The sequence below is a fragment of the Papaver somniferum genome, chromosome 1, assembly GCF_003573695.1.
Source record: "Papaver somniferum cultivar HN1 chromosome 1, ASM357369v1, whole genome shotgun sequence".
Classification (NCBI taxonomy): Eukaryota; Viridiplantae; Streptophyta; class Magnoliopsida; order Ranunculales; family Papaveraceae; genus Papaver; species Papaver somniferum.
Window position 1 is genome coordinate 207,114,691 of NC_039358.1, and position 15,831 is coordinate 207,130,521.

Here is a 15,831-nt window from a genome sequence, read left to right on the forward strand (position 1 = left end):
TTGGTGCAGCAGAAGCAATGGAGGATTCTGAAACTCTGATTTTTCGTCTATGTTGTGTTCACTTTCTCCCCCAACTCTCCATCCCCCTCTCTCTGAGTCTAAGCCTCCAATTTATACTCAACAGGTACAAGAATATCGCCTCATTACTTCCAGAAATCTTTCTATCATTCGGCAGTAAATAAGAATAAACTCGGGATATATTATTTCCTCTCTTGCCTTCTTACGCTGTCAATCAATGTCTACACGCTCCAAACATGCTCCCAGATCATCAAGGAATGGGTCAATACGTTCAAAACGCATGCAATCTTTCCATATCATCATCAGCATAATCCCGAGTATCTTCCTCCTCTGTTTTGCAAAGTCCACGTACACAGTCCCTTTTTTTTTTACGTTTCTAAGCCGCATACAAATCCTGTTTTGACTAAACAGGATTATTCCAACCCATTCCTCCTAAAAATTCTCAACAGAACTCGTCAAAAATCGACACATGGAATAACGAGTTAATTGCATTTTCAAAACCATATTTCCCGCCAAAATCTGTATAACCATGAAGAAGAAGGGGTGCCCCTTATCCGGCTGTGAAGTGTAAATAACAGTTGTCCAGTTAGGGTGCCCCTTATAAACTGAGGTGCCCCTTAACCAACGATGAGAGTCCGAATAACACGTGTCCTCCAAGGGTGCCCCGGGCAATTTTTCGAGCCGAATTTTCCAAAAATGTTTATTTCCCAAAAATTCCTACAAACACACAAAACACCATAATAAGTACGAAATCGAGTACTAACAATACGAAACATTGAGGACAAATTAGACACATAAATGCGTCTATCATTACTAAGTCTCCTTATCCTGATGTTAGGCCTCGCAGGTCTGGGTATGACCATGATAACTGGATTTTGTATGCATATCATCCCAAGTTCGGTCATTTTCAAGTGCATGAGGGTGTTGTTGTTATTGCTGATCGATTTCTTGTTTCTGTCTTGAGTATGATTGGATTTCAGTCCATCGCTCTCCTTGCAAGTGCGAGATTGATGGTTTGTCAGTTGGCTGCACGGCCCTGGCGGCACGATGATACAATGCATTTTCCGGTGATGGATGCTCATTGTCCAGTAACTGGTCAGATAGGACGAGCTATTTTTTCAAGAGAAACACGACCAGCCACCGATCTAACCACTAATCCAGCCCAGCCAGGGACCGGTTCTGACGATGGGGTACAACGTCTGCGGTACCAGAGCAAGCTAATCAGGACGGAAAGGCGGAGTCGGGTCGAGGTAATCCTATTGAAGTGCAGCAGTCTTAAGCACCATTCTGCCTATGACTGATCCATCTATTCGCATGACTCAGAGCCGAACTCGCAGAGTCGGTCAAGGGACTTGGAGCAAGACTGGCCAGCATCAGAAGTAAGTAAGAATGGTTTTCCTTATTCTTCAGATCCTGCAATCTTATGGGATAAACTTTGATTTTGATTATGATGTTTAGATTGGGTAGGGGATGTATTAGAGCATGGCTCGGTTGAACCCACCAAGCGTTGGTATGTCAAGTTTGGTTGTCATATTTTAGTGAATCAAAACTCATGTTAAGAGTCGCTTGATTATGTACTAGAGTTAAACTTCGTATATGTTAGCTTGAAAGTATTAGGATATGAGACATTACAAATATTGCGAAGACTTGAAGATGTGAAGAAGCAAGGAGCTACAACGACAACAATCATCCTTCCACTTGAGGTTAATGATATTTGACTTGAACTGTTTCATTCCCTAACGTATCTTTCAAGTCGTGCATATTGAAAACATAACTGCGAAGCATATTTGAACTCTAGATAGACATAATATTAAGGAATACAATACGAGGTTTATTGCTTAAACATTAAACTTTGTAGATAAGACATCGCCATAATCATTTGAATGCTATTGCGATTATGTATGGGTATGAGGTGAGGATTTCATCCTAGGGAACAATGTTTACATGTGTTCCAAGGAAGTAAGTTCATAAACTTGTTTTGTGAACCGAAAAGGAAATTTCCAGGTGTTATTGGTTTTGTTATTCATTGCATATCTTATGAACAACCAATATGTGTGATAAAGTAGAACCGCTCACAACTTGTTGTGTTTTTGGTAGAACTATTCACAAATGCTTGACTTTTGTATTGGTATAACTTTTATTAGTAAAACCAATCTTAAGTAATCACCCTGGTATGATCGGATTATGTCTGCATTGGGAAGGGGAACCGATCCTAGTATGGGAAAGGGGGAACCGATCCTTGTAAGGGGTGCAGTACATCAAGGGGAACCGATCCTTGTATGGGGTGCATCAAGGTTTACAGCAGAAAGGGGAACCGATCATGTGAACATGTGCAACACATATAAGTTAGATACCATATATATGTGGGGAACCGATCCTAATACCTAGTTAATCTAATCTTTTGGAAAGCTAGTGTGACTATGCGTAGTACTCACATGGAGGTAGAACCGAAACTTGTTTTGGTAGAACCGTAAACCCATGATTGTGATTGAATATTGGTTTGATCAATCACATAGTTCTTGAAAGTCAGATGAACCAATTCTAAACTTGTTTGGAAGTGTGGCAAATCGGCTTCAAGGTTGTAAGTGTGAAAGAGAACTTACAAAGTAAAGATGTCGACAAACTTTGAACACGTGTTGAGAATGTTTATTTCTATAATTGTTCAAAGATATTCCTTAACGGCTAAGGGAAGAGAATCCCAGGATCGAAACATAAGTAAGTTAAGAATCTTTTAATTAAGATTATTAATTTCATTTTGTAGGGAAATTCCAGAATTAGTAATGTGCATTTACTAATTATATTTTCCGAGAGATTTCGATCATTATTTTTGGACAGAGCATTTCCAAGAATTATGAAAATCGAATTTGTGCTTTAATGAATATCTTGAGAATATTTTCGGTTTTGGTAATTCCTTGGTGTCCAAACTTCCTTGTCTATAAATACACGAAGTTTGCCTTTCTAGCAAACTAATCCTTCGTAACAACAAACTTCCTCTTTTGTCTTTGTTACTGGTGTAGCTGCCTATCGGAGAGGAGAGTAATCTAATTAGGTGAAATCTATTACAACCGCTCGTTTTAAAGTCTTCTTTGGGATTGAGAAGCTCTAGCACTACCCGTTGGTTGGAAACTAGATAATTGCGGTTTATCTTTGTTTTCGATTGATTTGATTGACTAACGGTGGTTGAAATCTGATTGCACCTAGTTTGTTTATTCTTGAGAATCTTCTCTTCTGATATAAGATTCACTCAAACTAGTTCAGAGTTTCGATAGGTATCTTTAGACTGTTGTTAGTTCTAAAGACGATCTTGTGATAAACCATTGTTAACAGACTCCGTCCTGTGCGTGATTGATCACAAGAGATTCAAGTGATTGTGTGCAGGTTTTTATTGAAGATTTAAGAAGATTTGAAGACAAAGAAGATATTGAAGATTTGACTTGGGTTTTATAATCTTTGGTGTGCACAATACTTGTTTCGGTAAAAGAGGATCCAATTAATAATCGGTTTATCCTTGTGGTAGATTTGATTGATTAATTGAGGAGATCGGCATCAACACGTTTCCTTGTGATTAAAGGTGTTGTTGGCTTAATCTTAACCGATTACCTTAGGGTGATTGAACATAAAATAGATCTAGACCCGACGAAGGAGTTTATGTTAAGATAAACGGAAGAGCCTTTGTCCGACTCATATCACTTGGTTGAATAGAGTTGTTACCAAACAAATTTCTTGTTCCTTTACTGTTTGGAATACGAACCAAAGGGATTGTTCCAAGAACGTGACTTATTTATAAGTTGGAGGCGTGAGAATACAGGCGGAACTAGGTGAACTATAGGGTTAGTTACTTGGTCTCAACTATACGAAGTTAAGTGTAATTTTGTGTAGCGGCTTAATACTAAGAGTATTCAATTCTGGACTAGGTCCCGGGTTTTTTTTGCATTTGTCATTTCCTCGTTAACAAAATCTTGCTGTGTCATTTACTTTTATATTCCGCATAATAATTATTTTATTATAATTAACGTAAATTACACAAACGTCAATTCCTATTTACTTGATAAGCAATCCTATTGTGTTTGGTTAAGTCCGAACCTTTGTATCAAGTAAACATACTTCGTTGTTGTATTGTCTCGATCTTGTATCCATAGACGATAACACGAAGTGTGAACCGATTAGTTGTATTGTCTCGACTCAGTCCATATACAATCACTTTCGGAGAAAGGACTTATAGGTAGGAAAAGTTTTAGCTTGAGGTATATTTGAGTACCCTCGCCTTTTCAGGATGAGTTAAGATTTTTCTGTTAAAACAATCTGGGATTCTGGGGTAATTTGTTATTGTTGAAGTTTGTAAGGATATTTGTGGTTTTTGGGTTTGGTCAATTTGAATGTTGTTGGTTTAAATTGTTCATGTATAATTTGCGGGTGGTGATGTATATATTCTAATTGATCAGGACTGATATTGTATTTGACATTGAGATCCAAGTAGATAGAATCAGACATATGATTAGAAATATAATTTAGGGATAGAGCTGGGGTATTGTATTTAGAATGATTGTAGTATAAATGAGGATTGATGTAGAATTTGGGTATGCTAATAATAGTATTGGTAGTATTGTGATTGGTATTTTTAACTTTCAAAGAGCTAACATTCTCAAAGAAGTAACTGTGATTGCCAAAGATGGTGGTTGTGTTATCAGAAATGTCTGTGATACCTGTGTTTCCTGTGATGTCGACAATAGCTATGGTGATTTTCCCATGAGTATAAAAGCAGTTACATGAGCAAAGGTGATTTAGATTAGTGTAATCCATAAAGAGTAGATGAAAAGGACACGGGGGAATAAGTAGGAACTAGAAATTAAACTCAGAAATGATGAACACATAGAGTAACAGAGAACCCGACATAAAAATCCGGTGAACTTCGGTGGAAACTAGCCGGTATTACACTAGTACACAGGGAAACGGCTAGAAAATGACTGAAGAAGGAAGAATTCAGACGAGGAGAGAGAGTAAGAGTCGTACAGATGAGAGAGAAGCATTTTCACATGGAAGTTTATAACCTATAATCTAGATGATTGGCTATAACCTATAATCTAGATGATTTTCTCCCTATAATGAAGTTTATCTTGGTATGAGCTAGATTACAAGCAAGAGCAGGTACTATGAAAAACACCCTCCATAGTGTTGTTTTTCCTTGAACCAAATTATATTGAACAAATGCTAAACAACACAAAATGTAGATATTTTTACTTTGTCTCCTCTCCTCGAAGGGCGAAGTTAAGGATTGATTAACCTTGATTTTAGTCATCCCTAATTTAATCTTCATATTTACGTAAACCAATTCCTGCTGCACAAACCTTGACTCCATTTTATATTTGTTGTGTTAAGCTAGCCGATATTAAAACAAAATAAAACAAAAAGAAGTCGACCATTGAATATATTTTGAAGGCTATTATTATTGGGACGTCACATTCCATTAGAGAGACATCATCTAATAGGACAAAAACGGGTCACCCATATGTAATATCAAAAATTCCTTATCTCAAATAATTTTGTAATGATTAAACAACCCTTATTTAGTTAAGTTTAATTTAATTTAATTAGATAAAAATTAAATTAATGAATTTTGTTGTATACTTGGTGAATTCTGGGAGAAAGTTTTTGTGGGAAGAAAAACTGGCCTAAAATAAACTTCTACCGTTGGAAATAATCCAAACCTGAACGTAAAATCACTTCTACGGTTGGAAATAATCCAAACCTGGACGTAAAATCACTTTTACGGCTGGAATTAAAAGAAAACTGGACATAAAATCAAATTCTACGGTTGGAATTAAAAGGAATCTGGACGTAAAATAAGCTTCTACGGTTGGAACTAATTCAAACCTGGACGTAAAACTAAATGCAAATAAAACTCTACGGTTGGAATTAATCCAAACCTGGACTTAAAGTCACCACTACGGTTGGAAATAATCCAAACGTAGACGTAAAATCACTTATACGGTTGGAATTAAAAGAAAACTGGACGTAAAATCGGATTCTACGGTTGGAATTCAAAGAAACCTAGACGTAAGATGAGCTTCTACGGTTGGAACTAATCCAAACCTGGACGTAAAATTACATGCAAAAAAAATTCTACGGTTGGAATAAACCTGGACATAAAATCACTTCTAGTTAAAGGGTAATTTAGACATTTTGTATATGTGTTAGGATATCCATAACCACTTTTTTGGACATTAAGAATCCAAGTGAAGCCCTCTATTAGAGTGTGACCCCCCAATAATAACCTTCTATATTTTTCAGGCTCCGCCAGAGCTCTCATAACCCTCTTGTTCTTGTTATTAGTTGGCTAACCAAGCGGGGGCTCTTCGCGGGACACACAGTGCAGAAGTAGATTCATTTCAGTAAATTCTGTTCCAGTAAAAAGAACACATCCAGTTCTTGCGAAAACGGACACATCCAGTTCTTGCGAAAACGGACTCCCATAAAACCCAAAAACACTTTTCAAATTCCGATTGCTGTCCAAATCGATCAATTTTGCGTAACGGATTTACACTCCTGATACCATCGCATATACGTCTTTCTTCTTCCCTGACATTATTATTATTGTTATTATCCCTCTTTTAAAAAAAATCCACACATCTCATAGTTTCCCCTCCCCTTGTCAAATTCTCAAAAATTAGGGTTTTGTTGCACATTTTTATGGATGGAATCACTGCAAACCAGAGTAGAATCATGGATCAGAAATCATAGAAACAAAATTCCCAAAGTTTCGTGGCCGACTCAATTGATTTCATGGCCATGGAAAAATGATAGAGAACAGAAGAAGAAACTTCACGAAGAGTATGAAAGAAGAAGGAAACAGTTACAAGATCTTTGTCATGCCGTGAAAGTTGAATCCGTTTCTGATTTACAAGATGTTCTTTGTTGTATGGTTCTTTCGGAATGTGTTTACAAGGTATTTGTTTCAATTGAATCACTGTATCTGATTTTATTTTGTTTTTATAAAATTAGGTCAAAGTGCGTCACATTGCTAGATTAGTGACATCAGTCATCACACTTAATTGTTAGTTTGATGAAGAATCAGTAGTTATTAAGGGGAATATTAATTTTATGGTCATAATCGGAATTTTTGATCATGCATTACATTGGAATTTTTGATCATGCATTACATTTCAGTTGCTTTACAACCATTGTTCGGTCTAGGAGGAGAATTATGATTTTATAGGAGTTACCAAACTGTGAAAAAGTGGGTGTTAGGAGAATGGCATGGATTATTTTAGGATTGTTTTGCGGGTGAATAATATTAGAACAAAAAGTGGTCTTGATTGGGTAGTAAAGCCAAGTGAATGGCTGTTCTGTTGTCCTTTTATCATATAAGAACTACAAGGGCAAGTCGGTGAGAGAATTTGAAAATGCTACAATTTAAGATATTTTTGGTTAGGAGGTGTTTTATATCACTGGAGTAAGGTTGAGAGGATGTAAACTTAGATGATGTTGCTTGGAAGTCCCTACTTGTGAAGGTTTTAAGACAATACTGCATTATAAAGAATGTAGTGGTATCCCACTGAATCATTTCCATTTTCGTGTATTGACCATGACATAGATCTTGTATTTTGGGCATGATTGTTCAGAAGTCTTAGTTTATGGTAAATAGCGCTTTTGAATACTTTATCCATGTACATTTATAAAACAATTATAACTTTTTTATTTCATGGTATCATGTGGTTTTGATATATACTTTATGATGTTGCTCTATGATACTTTTGATTCAAATAGTTTAAGGAGTGTACTGTAAAGAAATAGACTTAGTGTTGGTATTATGTAGTTCAAAAGAGACGGAACCGTGGATGGTTTTCATCAGGTTATTTGATGGCGAAGGATTTTACAATTTGCAGTTGCTGTAGACATGTGATCTTATACTAGCAAAACTTAAGCTTAGGAGGATAATTTTTAAAGAGAGTTCACACTCCTGCACTAAGGTCATGAACCTTCTTAAAAGGCTGTAACACTTGTTCCAAAAATGTTATAATATAAAAGCACGGTAGTAATATGCTTTGCTTTCTTTCTTTTCTTATATCCCTTTTAGCTCTCTATAGATATTGAGATGGCTCACATCCTTCTGACCTACTTTTTTGTAAGCTTAACATTTCTTTTAACGTATTTATATTATGGCAGAAGCCAGCTGCAGAGATTGTTCGAGTAGTAAACAAATTCAAAGCAGATTTTGGGGGACAAATTGTTTCTCTTGAGCGTGTGCAACCTTCTTTAGATCATGTTTCACACAGGTATTTTGAAGTCGCTTTTTGTACATAGCTAGAACCATGAATATACTTGGCAAATTTTTCTGTGTCATTGTTTTTTATTCTTGGACTAACCGATTAAGTACGTTGAGTTGAAGTGATTGATCTATCGTGAAAATAGAACTTTTTTTTATTATGAGGCTGGGATATTAAAAAGTTCGAGGCCTTCAATCGAACTGTTTATAATAGTTTGGTTTAGTAGTGAAGATTTTGAACAGACTGATTACCTTTTTCTAGAACTATGAAAGTGACATTCCTCCAACCACGTAATTGGTAGCTGATATAGGATCATGAAATTTATTACACAGGTCAACTGCTAATCCAGGAGGTTGATGTGTAGTGATGTTAGTTGCAATATAGGGCTATTCTAAAATATTCAATATCTTGTAGCTTTTGCAGATGCCTTAATTTTGGGGTTCTTTTGTGTTATGTTGTTTCCTTCCTTTGCAGGTATCTATTGGCAGAAGCAGGTGACACATTATTTGCTTCATTCATTGGCACCAAACAGTACAAGTGAGCATGAATGAACCCTTTTTCCTGCTTCTTCTTCTTCCGACTTGATGGAGACTTTTTTTAATATATTATGACCTCATTTTCTTAGGGATATTATGGCCGATGCAAATATACTGCAGGGTGCCATATTTCATGAGGATGTTACAGAAGGTATCGAAGGAGATGAAGAACCTGTAGATACTCAAGATAAAAATGGAGAACCACCTATGAAGCCGCTAAAAGCTAAAGCTAACCAGCTGAAGCCAAAACCGAAACCTGCCGCCCATCGGGTAAGTGTGGGGTTCGCTAGATCTCTGTGGCCCACATCTTTGTGCTTGGTATTTGATTCTTGCCCCTGTATTCTTATACGTTTCGTTCTCTAAATTGTTACCTCTAGGGATTCTTGGCTCGCGCGAAAGGTATACCGGCGTTGGAGTTATACAGGTTGGCACAGAAAAAGAACCGGAAGCTTGTTTTGTGTGGACATTCACTTGGTGGTGCGGTAAGCATAACTACTACTTGTAACTCCCATAGTCCCCTTCCATATATTCAAGATCAACAATTAATTATGTCAGTAGGTAGCAGCACTGGCTACTCTAGCCATTCTGAGGGTTATTGCTGCTTCGTCTCCATCCAAGGAAAATGAAAGGATTCAGGTCAAATGTATCACTTTCTCACAACCCCCAGTTGGAAATTCAGCTTTGAGAGAGTAAGTTTTTGGAATGTTTTTTTGTGTAATTTGCGGGGTATAAATATGATAATTGAATAGCTTGTGGTTAATAATACAAAAATTCCATATCTTGGAAGTTAATAATTGTCAAATACTCAAATTTATCAATTCGTTGACTTCTTAACTCCTTTTTTAATTTCCCTCGTTTCTAGTTATGTTCACAAAAAAGGATGGAGGCATTATTTTAAGACATACTGTATCCCTGAAGATGTAATACCCCGTATACTGTCTCCTGCGTATTTTCATCACTATAATGCGCAACCGTCAGAACTTCCTGTCGATTTGGGAAGCACTGATTCATCATTTGCAAAAGGAGAAAAAGGAATTAAAAGACCAAGAGAAGGGAAACTGAAAGATAATGACGGTGAGCAGCTTGTGATAGGTTTAGGCCCTGTGCAGAATTCCTTTTGGAGACTTTCAAAGCTTGTGCCAGTGGAGGCTGTAAAGCAACAAATTAATAAGTTTAGAGGAAAAAATATCCTACCAGGAGAAATATCTCCATCGAATGATAATGGCATGACATCACTTATAGATGAAATAGATGCTGCACCACAGTCGCTTGAAATTCAAGAGGGATCTGATGGGGTATCTCTTAAACCATTGCCCGCTACAGATAATGAGTCATCTGATCTTACAAAAAGTGCCAAAATAGTAGGAAAAAGCAACACTGAAATTGGTAACTCTAGAAGATGGCGCAGAATTCCTTCTCTGCCTTCATATGTTCCATTTGGACAGGTATTTTTTCTATCAGCTAAATTTCTGCCTTCTCTCATTTTGGTGTTTTTTTTTGTTTCTGATATCTGTTTTCCAATATTCTGTTTTACCTTGTCTTACCTGGGTACAAATGGGTTCCTAGTTAAGGCCCTGGGATGTAGAAATACTTGAGATAAGATATTACCACCAAGAGCATGCATATTACAATTTTGTTTTTTGCAGTTGGATGAATGTTTCATTAACTTTCTACCAGTTTATATTAAATACCGCCTATCGTGTTGCTATCCTAAGACATCTGAACTTTCTATCTCCAGAACCTACATAGTGATAGCTGCTTTTATTTCTCCTAAACTGGAGTTCTAGCATTTAAATTTATTTATCTTTCCTTCGGTTCCTTGCACCATGTATGCTTCTTCTGGATTTAGTTTCCTTCATCTCTGATACCTTTAGATCCTTCCTCTCTGAGATATATCTCTGAATATCCTGGCCAGTTACCTCTTCTTTACACTATGTTAAACTTGAGAATTTGCAGTATCCTGACACCTGGTGCATGTAGAATCTGTTTCTGATTGTTGACTCATGAAAATACCTTGCTGGTTGTAATGTATCAGCTTTATCTCCTGGGTAGCTCATCAGTGGAAGCACTATCTGATGCTGAATATTCAAAATTGACATCGGTACGAGCTTCCTTTCGCGATTCTTATATTTTCTAGGTTTTATGACTTGTTCTTATGTTTTGTAGCTTGTCATTATATCCCTCTATTTGTAGTAGCATTGAAAACAAGGCATTTCTAAGCTACTTTTTCCTATATAATAAGGACTACTTCAAATTATTGTTGGGAACGAAGCAATTTGTAGCCCCTCTCATCGTTGTTGCTTTCTTCTGGCAAAGGCATTTGCAGGTGAAGTCAGTGATTACAGAATTGAAGGAGCGTTTGCAGTCACATTCGATGAGGTCATATAGGTCCCGCTTCCAGAAGTGAGTGCTGATACTAGTTCCACTTGTTGCAATTTATAAGTTTCTCGAGATGTAGACATGAATTGCTATCTCATTTCTACTGAAACAAAGTGAGCCTCAATCTACAGATTATCAATCAGAATTTATTATCTAGGACTAAATTCCTGCCGTAGATTTTAGGATGATTTCAGTTGAACGGAGTATGTCAGGTCTCTATAATGATAAGATGTTCTTAAGTGGCGTTCATTGTAGGTGGTACAAGGTCCTTAATGATTTAAATGGTGATTTTTGTAGCCATACTCTTTGTATTTCTCCTTTCAGGAATAATGTTTATTTATACTTTTATTTTACAGAATTTATGACTTGTGCATGTGTGGTAGTTCTCCCTTCTTGGGAGTTGAGCAGTTACCACATTTACAACAATGGCTTGGTGTCACACTTGCCGGTGCTGTAGAACTAGGACGTATTGTAGATCCTCCTGTGATTCACACTGCAACATCCATTGTTCCCCTCGGGTGGAGTGGTATTCCTGGTGGGAAGAGTGGAGAACCTTTAAAAGTTGATATTGTTGGTCATGGATTACATCTTTGCACACTAATTCAAGCTCAAGTAAATGGTAACTGGTATTATGCTCTCTTCTCTGCCTTTCACCACTTTGTTTTTGTATTACAGTACATTTTAGGTTAATTTAGATACAAAAATTTATCAGTAGTTGCCAGCCTTATTGTAAGTGAATCCATGGATATTAGGCATAGGCTTTTTTGTCAGTTGTGAGGTAGATGAGATAATTGATCTAATAAAACCCACTTGCAGGGGACTGGAAGCCTCAATTACGGTTCGGTGTTTAGTAACCTTGCTTGCACCCATTAAGCTGGTTAATTTGTTTTAATTATAAACCCTGTTTTCTTATATATTAGGATTCGTTTGTTTCAAAACACTGATTAGAGTTAGTTGGTTAGATTGTTTAGAGTAATTTGTACTCAGTTGATAGCTGGTAAAATCTCTAGGCAGGTTTGTTCAAAGTAGATTGTGAGTAGCATGTCTTGTTTGTTGTGTAGGTTAACTGTGTTTTTGTGTTTTTCTTCTGCTTCCTCCAACAAAGTTTACAGTGTATTTGTTTTATTCAGGTGCTCAACAACGGTAGAATCATTACCTTCAATGCCAGCTTATTCATCAAATCTTGGATTACAGCCAGATTTACAGAAGATACGGATCATAGTTGGAGCCCCGTTTAGACGCCCTCCAAAGCATCCGATAGTAACTGATCAGTTGATGCCGGATTTCCCATCTATCAATGCCGAATCTGTTGGTCCCAGTAAGCAGTATGATATCAGATCATTTCATGAGAGGGGAAGCCTTCTTCCTGAAGGTCTGACTGACCTTGTGATATTTTGTACAAGTGACTTCACCACTGTTTCCAAGAAAGTTTACGTCAGAACTCGTATAGTGAAGTTTGTAGGTCTTGAGGTATTTTATTGTGCAGATATATGTTAAATACTTCATTGGCAAAAATATTCAAATAAAAAATAGTTATAGTTGTTTGAAAGGTTGGTTATTGACTTTTGGGTTGTTCTAGGGGGCTGGTAAAACTTCTCTATTTAATGCCATATTGGATCAGACAAGAGCACTCGCCACCATCAGTCTTGGAAGTTCGGATTTAGAAATGAATTCTGATGAAGGCATTGCGGGCGGTCTGTGTTATTCAGATTCTTCTGGAGTCAATTTGCAGGTATTTCTTGTTTATGTTTACATATGTGGAATGGTAGAATTGCTAAATCCTTTTCAGATCACATGCATTGACAATTGACATGTTTATTGGATACTAGTAAAGAACCTATGAGTTTCATATATCGATGGACATAGTGAATTTTCTAATTTAATTTGGTGGGATACATGTGTGAAAGGGAATATTACTATTATTTCACTAGTTAATTCAGAGAAAGAAAGTAACTTGGAAGATAATGGAAATTATATGGTGACTGCAGGAGTTAAACTTGGAAGCTGCCCGTTTCAGAGATGAATTGTGGATGGGAATTCGTGATCTTAGTCGTAAAACTGATTTAGTTGTTCTCGTACATAACCTCTCCCATAGGATACCACGGTCCCAGCAATCTAGTGCTTCACCACCAGCCCTTTCGCTTTTGTTGAATGAGGCGAAATCTCTTGGTGTCCCTTGGGTCCTTGCTGTAACAAACAAATTCTCAGTTAGTGCACACCAGCAAAAAGAAACAGTTAGGTCTGTCATACAGGCATACCAAGCTTCCCCAAGCACAACAGAAGTTGTCAATTCCTGCCCTTATCATCTGCCTGGTACTGATAGTTCTCCTCAACCGTGGGGTGCATCAGATAACGGAGACACAAAAGTGACAACGGCAGCACAGAAGCTTGTTTTTGCTCCTATGAATCTTCTCCGGATGCCGTTTCAAAAGAAATCCCAAGTTTTGCCTGTGGAGGGTGTAAATGCTCTTTGTCAACTTGTACAGCGGGTTCTTCACAGCCAAGAAGAGGCTTCTTTCCAGGTAGAGAATGTAGAGCTAGGAACATCAGTGCTCCAGGTTATTTAGAATTAAGTCAATTGCTTGTGAAGTTCCTCATATGTTTTCTCTTCTTACAGGAAGTTGCTAGAGAAAGACTTTTGATAGAATTAGCAAGACAACATGCATTAACAGCAGATGCGACTAGAGATGGTCAGGGCAAAGGAAGTTCAATAACTGCTGCTGCTGTTGGTGCATCTCTTGGTGCTGGCCTAGGGCTTGTTCTTGCTGTTGTTATGGGAGCAGCCTCTGCCCTGAGGAAACCCTAAGAATTTGGATTACCAGGACAGTAATGCTTCAGTGTTTTATGAAGTTAGGTTCAAACATTTGTTCCAAAAAAAATTGGTCCTTTGGACATTTATTGATTGTTTTATGTTAATCAGTAAATAACAGAAGGAACAGTGTTATGATGAATTTATGCCCTGTGATTCATACATCTACTGTACAGACAGGGCATGTATCTATCATCTGAAAGGGGTTACTATCAGTCCGATGTCTGCTGGAAAACCCAAGCTGGTTCAGTGTCATGTAATTTATTGCTGTAAATGAGAGCTAGTTTCTGTAGTTAAAACTTAAACGTATTAGATAAGTTGACATTTTATTTGGTTTGATAAACAAGCGAAGAAATTTTGTATAACCATAGTTCAGCAGAGAACATGGTAGATTTTTTATGCTATAACGATTACAATATCAAAGTAACACCACTAGAAAAAAAAATGTTGTTGGTAACTATTCAAAATCAACCAAACAATGACAAAACTGATTGAAACACAACACTAGTTATACGAGCAATGATACCTGGGACCCACTTCCTTTAGGCACTCTCTTATTAGTTCAAAGGGCAGCCCCTCTCTAAACTCACAGACTTTCTCCTTGTCTCTCTTTATGCCATCAGTGGATAACTCCTAGCTGTCGGCCAACTGCTCCTCCCGCGCCAACACCTTTCTCACGGCAACAACACCTTTCTCACGGCAACAACACCTTTCTCACGGCAACAACACCCTGCTCCTTCTTGGTGCATGCCTGTGCACATTTGTGTGTGGATATATCGCCTTTGAAGGGAGTACTTATCTTGAACGGAATATTATCTCGTCGTTACCAACAAACAAGTGGTTATTAAGTGGAGTTTCCAACGTTTTTTGTTGTTTTTATCACTTTACAAGGGAGCCAAACTTTACTAACCGGGAACACAAAGTATAATGTTATTTTGGATTCACGAAATATAACAATAGCTGTGTTTGTACCCAAAAATAATTTTGGGCACAAACAATGTGCTTTCCACTAGCAACTAAAATCGACTTTACATCTCTACGAATTATTTTGCTTAAAAATAAATAAGTAACATAAATTAAATAAATAAGTAATAGAAATTAGGACGTTTGCTAGGAGGATCTTATTTTTATTTTTGATCGGTAAGGAAATTGGTGATAACAAGTTTCGAACTCATATCACTAGGAAGACCCATTTATTAGTAGAGAAATGAGGGAAGAGGAATGACTATCATTTTTACACACTACCAAACAACAAAAGCACAAGCCTTATAAATGAAGCCTGGGTTTGTTACAGGACAAGTTGTCATAGACAGTTGGACAAATTAACAGAAAAGCAAGAAGTGTACGGATATAAATGGAAACAGCTAAGGGAAGGTTAATAGAACAAAAGGCACTCACAGAAGTGAGTAGAGCTGACACAAAGTGAGTAATACGGTCGTACTATCCCCCCTCAAGCTGAGGCAGTGAACGAACACTCAACTTGTCACGCAGAAACGCAAACCTAGCAGCAGATAGGCCTTTGAAGAATACATCAACTACAAGAGTCAGTAGAGACATAGTGAATGCGCAGTACCTTCGTCTGGATCAACTCCTTGATAAAATGAAAATCAATGGCAACATGTTTCATGCGACTGTGAAGTTTTGGATGAGAAGCTACTGAGATGGAACTTTTGTTATCACACCCCAAAAGTAGGTGAAATAGATAGAAAAACATTGAAGTCCTTGAGAAGTTGACAAACCTAGAGAAATTCAACTGCAGTATGAGCCAATGAACAATACTCTGCTTTTGTAGAATTTCTAGCAACAATAGATTGATTTTTAGATG

The 15,831-nt window shown here is 37.3% G+C and overlaps 1 protein-coding gene across 1 annotated transcript; it reads left to right on the plus strand.

Moving 5' to 3' along the window:
* The first annotated feature begins 6,438 nt into the window (after positions 1–6,438).
* Positions 6,439–14,433, plus strand: LOC113314095. The gene is made up of 14 exons (XM_026562863.1): positions 6,439–6,961; positions 8,182–8,291; positions 8,757–8,819; positions 8,908–9,088; positions 9,196–9,300; positions 9,377–9,507; positions 9,681–10,263; positions 10,854–10,919; positions 11,145–11,221; positions 11,554–11,823; positions 12,328–12,667; positions 12,777–12,929; positions 13,186–13,719; positions 13,815–14,433. The coding sequence occupies exons 1-14, from the start codon at positions 6,710–6,712 to the stop codon at positions 14,001–14,003; spliced, it is 3,054 nt and encodes a 1,017-aa protein (XP_026418648.1). The 5' UTR covers positions 6,439–6,709; the 3' UTR covers positions 14,004–14,433.
* The last annotated feature ends 1,398 nt before the right edge of the window (positions 14,434–15,831 follow it).

Coding starts and splice junctions, on each gene's coding strand:
- LOC113314095 (XM_026562863.1), top strand. CDS start 6,710: ATGGAATCACTGCAAACCAGAGTAGAATCATGGATCAGAAATCATAGA. Junction 9,301..9,376: donor GACATTCACTTGGTGGTGCG/GTAAGCATAACT, acceptor TTATGTCAGTAG/GTAGCAGCACTGGCTACTCT. Junction 10,264..10,853: donor CATATGTTCCATTTGGACAG/GTATTTTTTCTA, acceptor GTAATGTATCAG/CTTTATCTCCTGGGTAGCTC.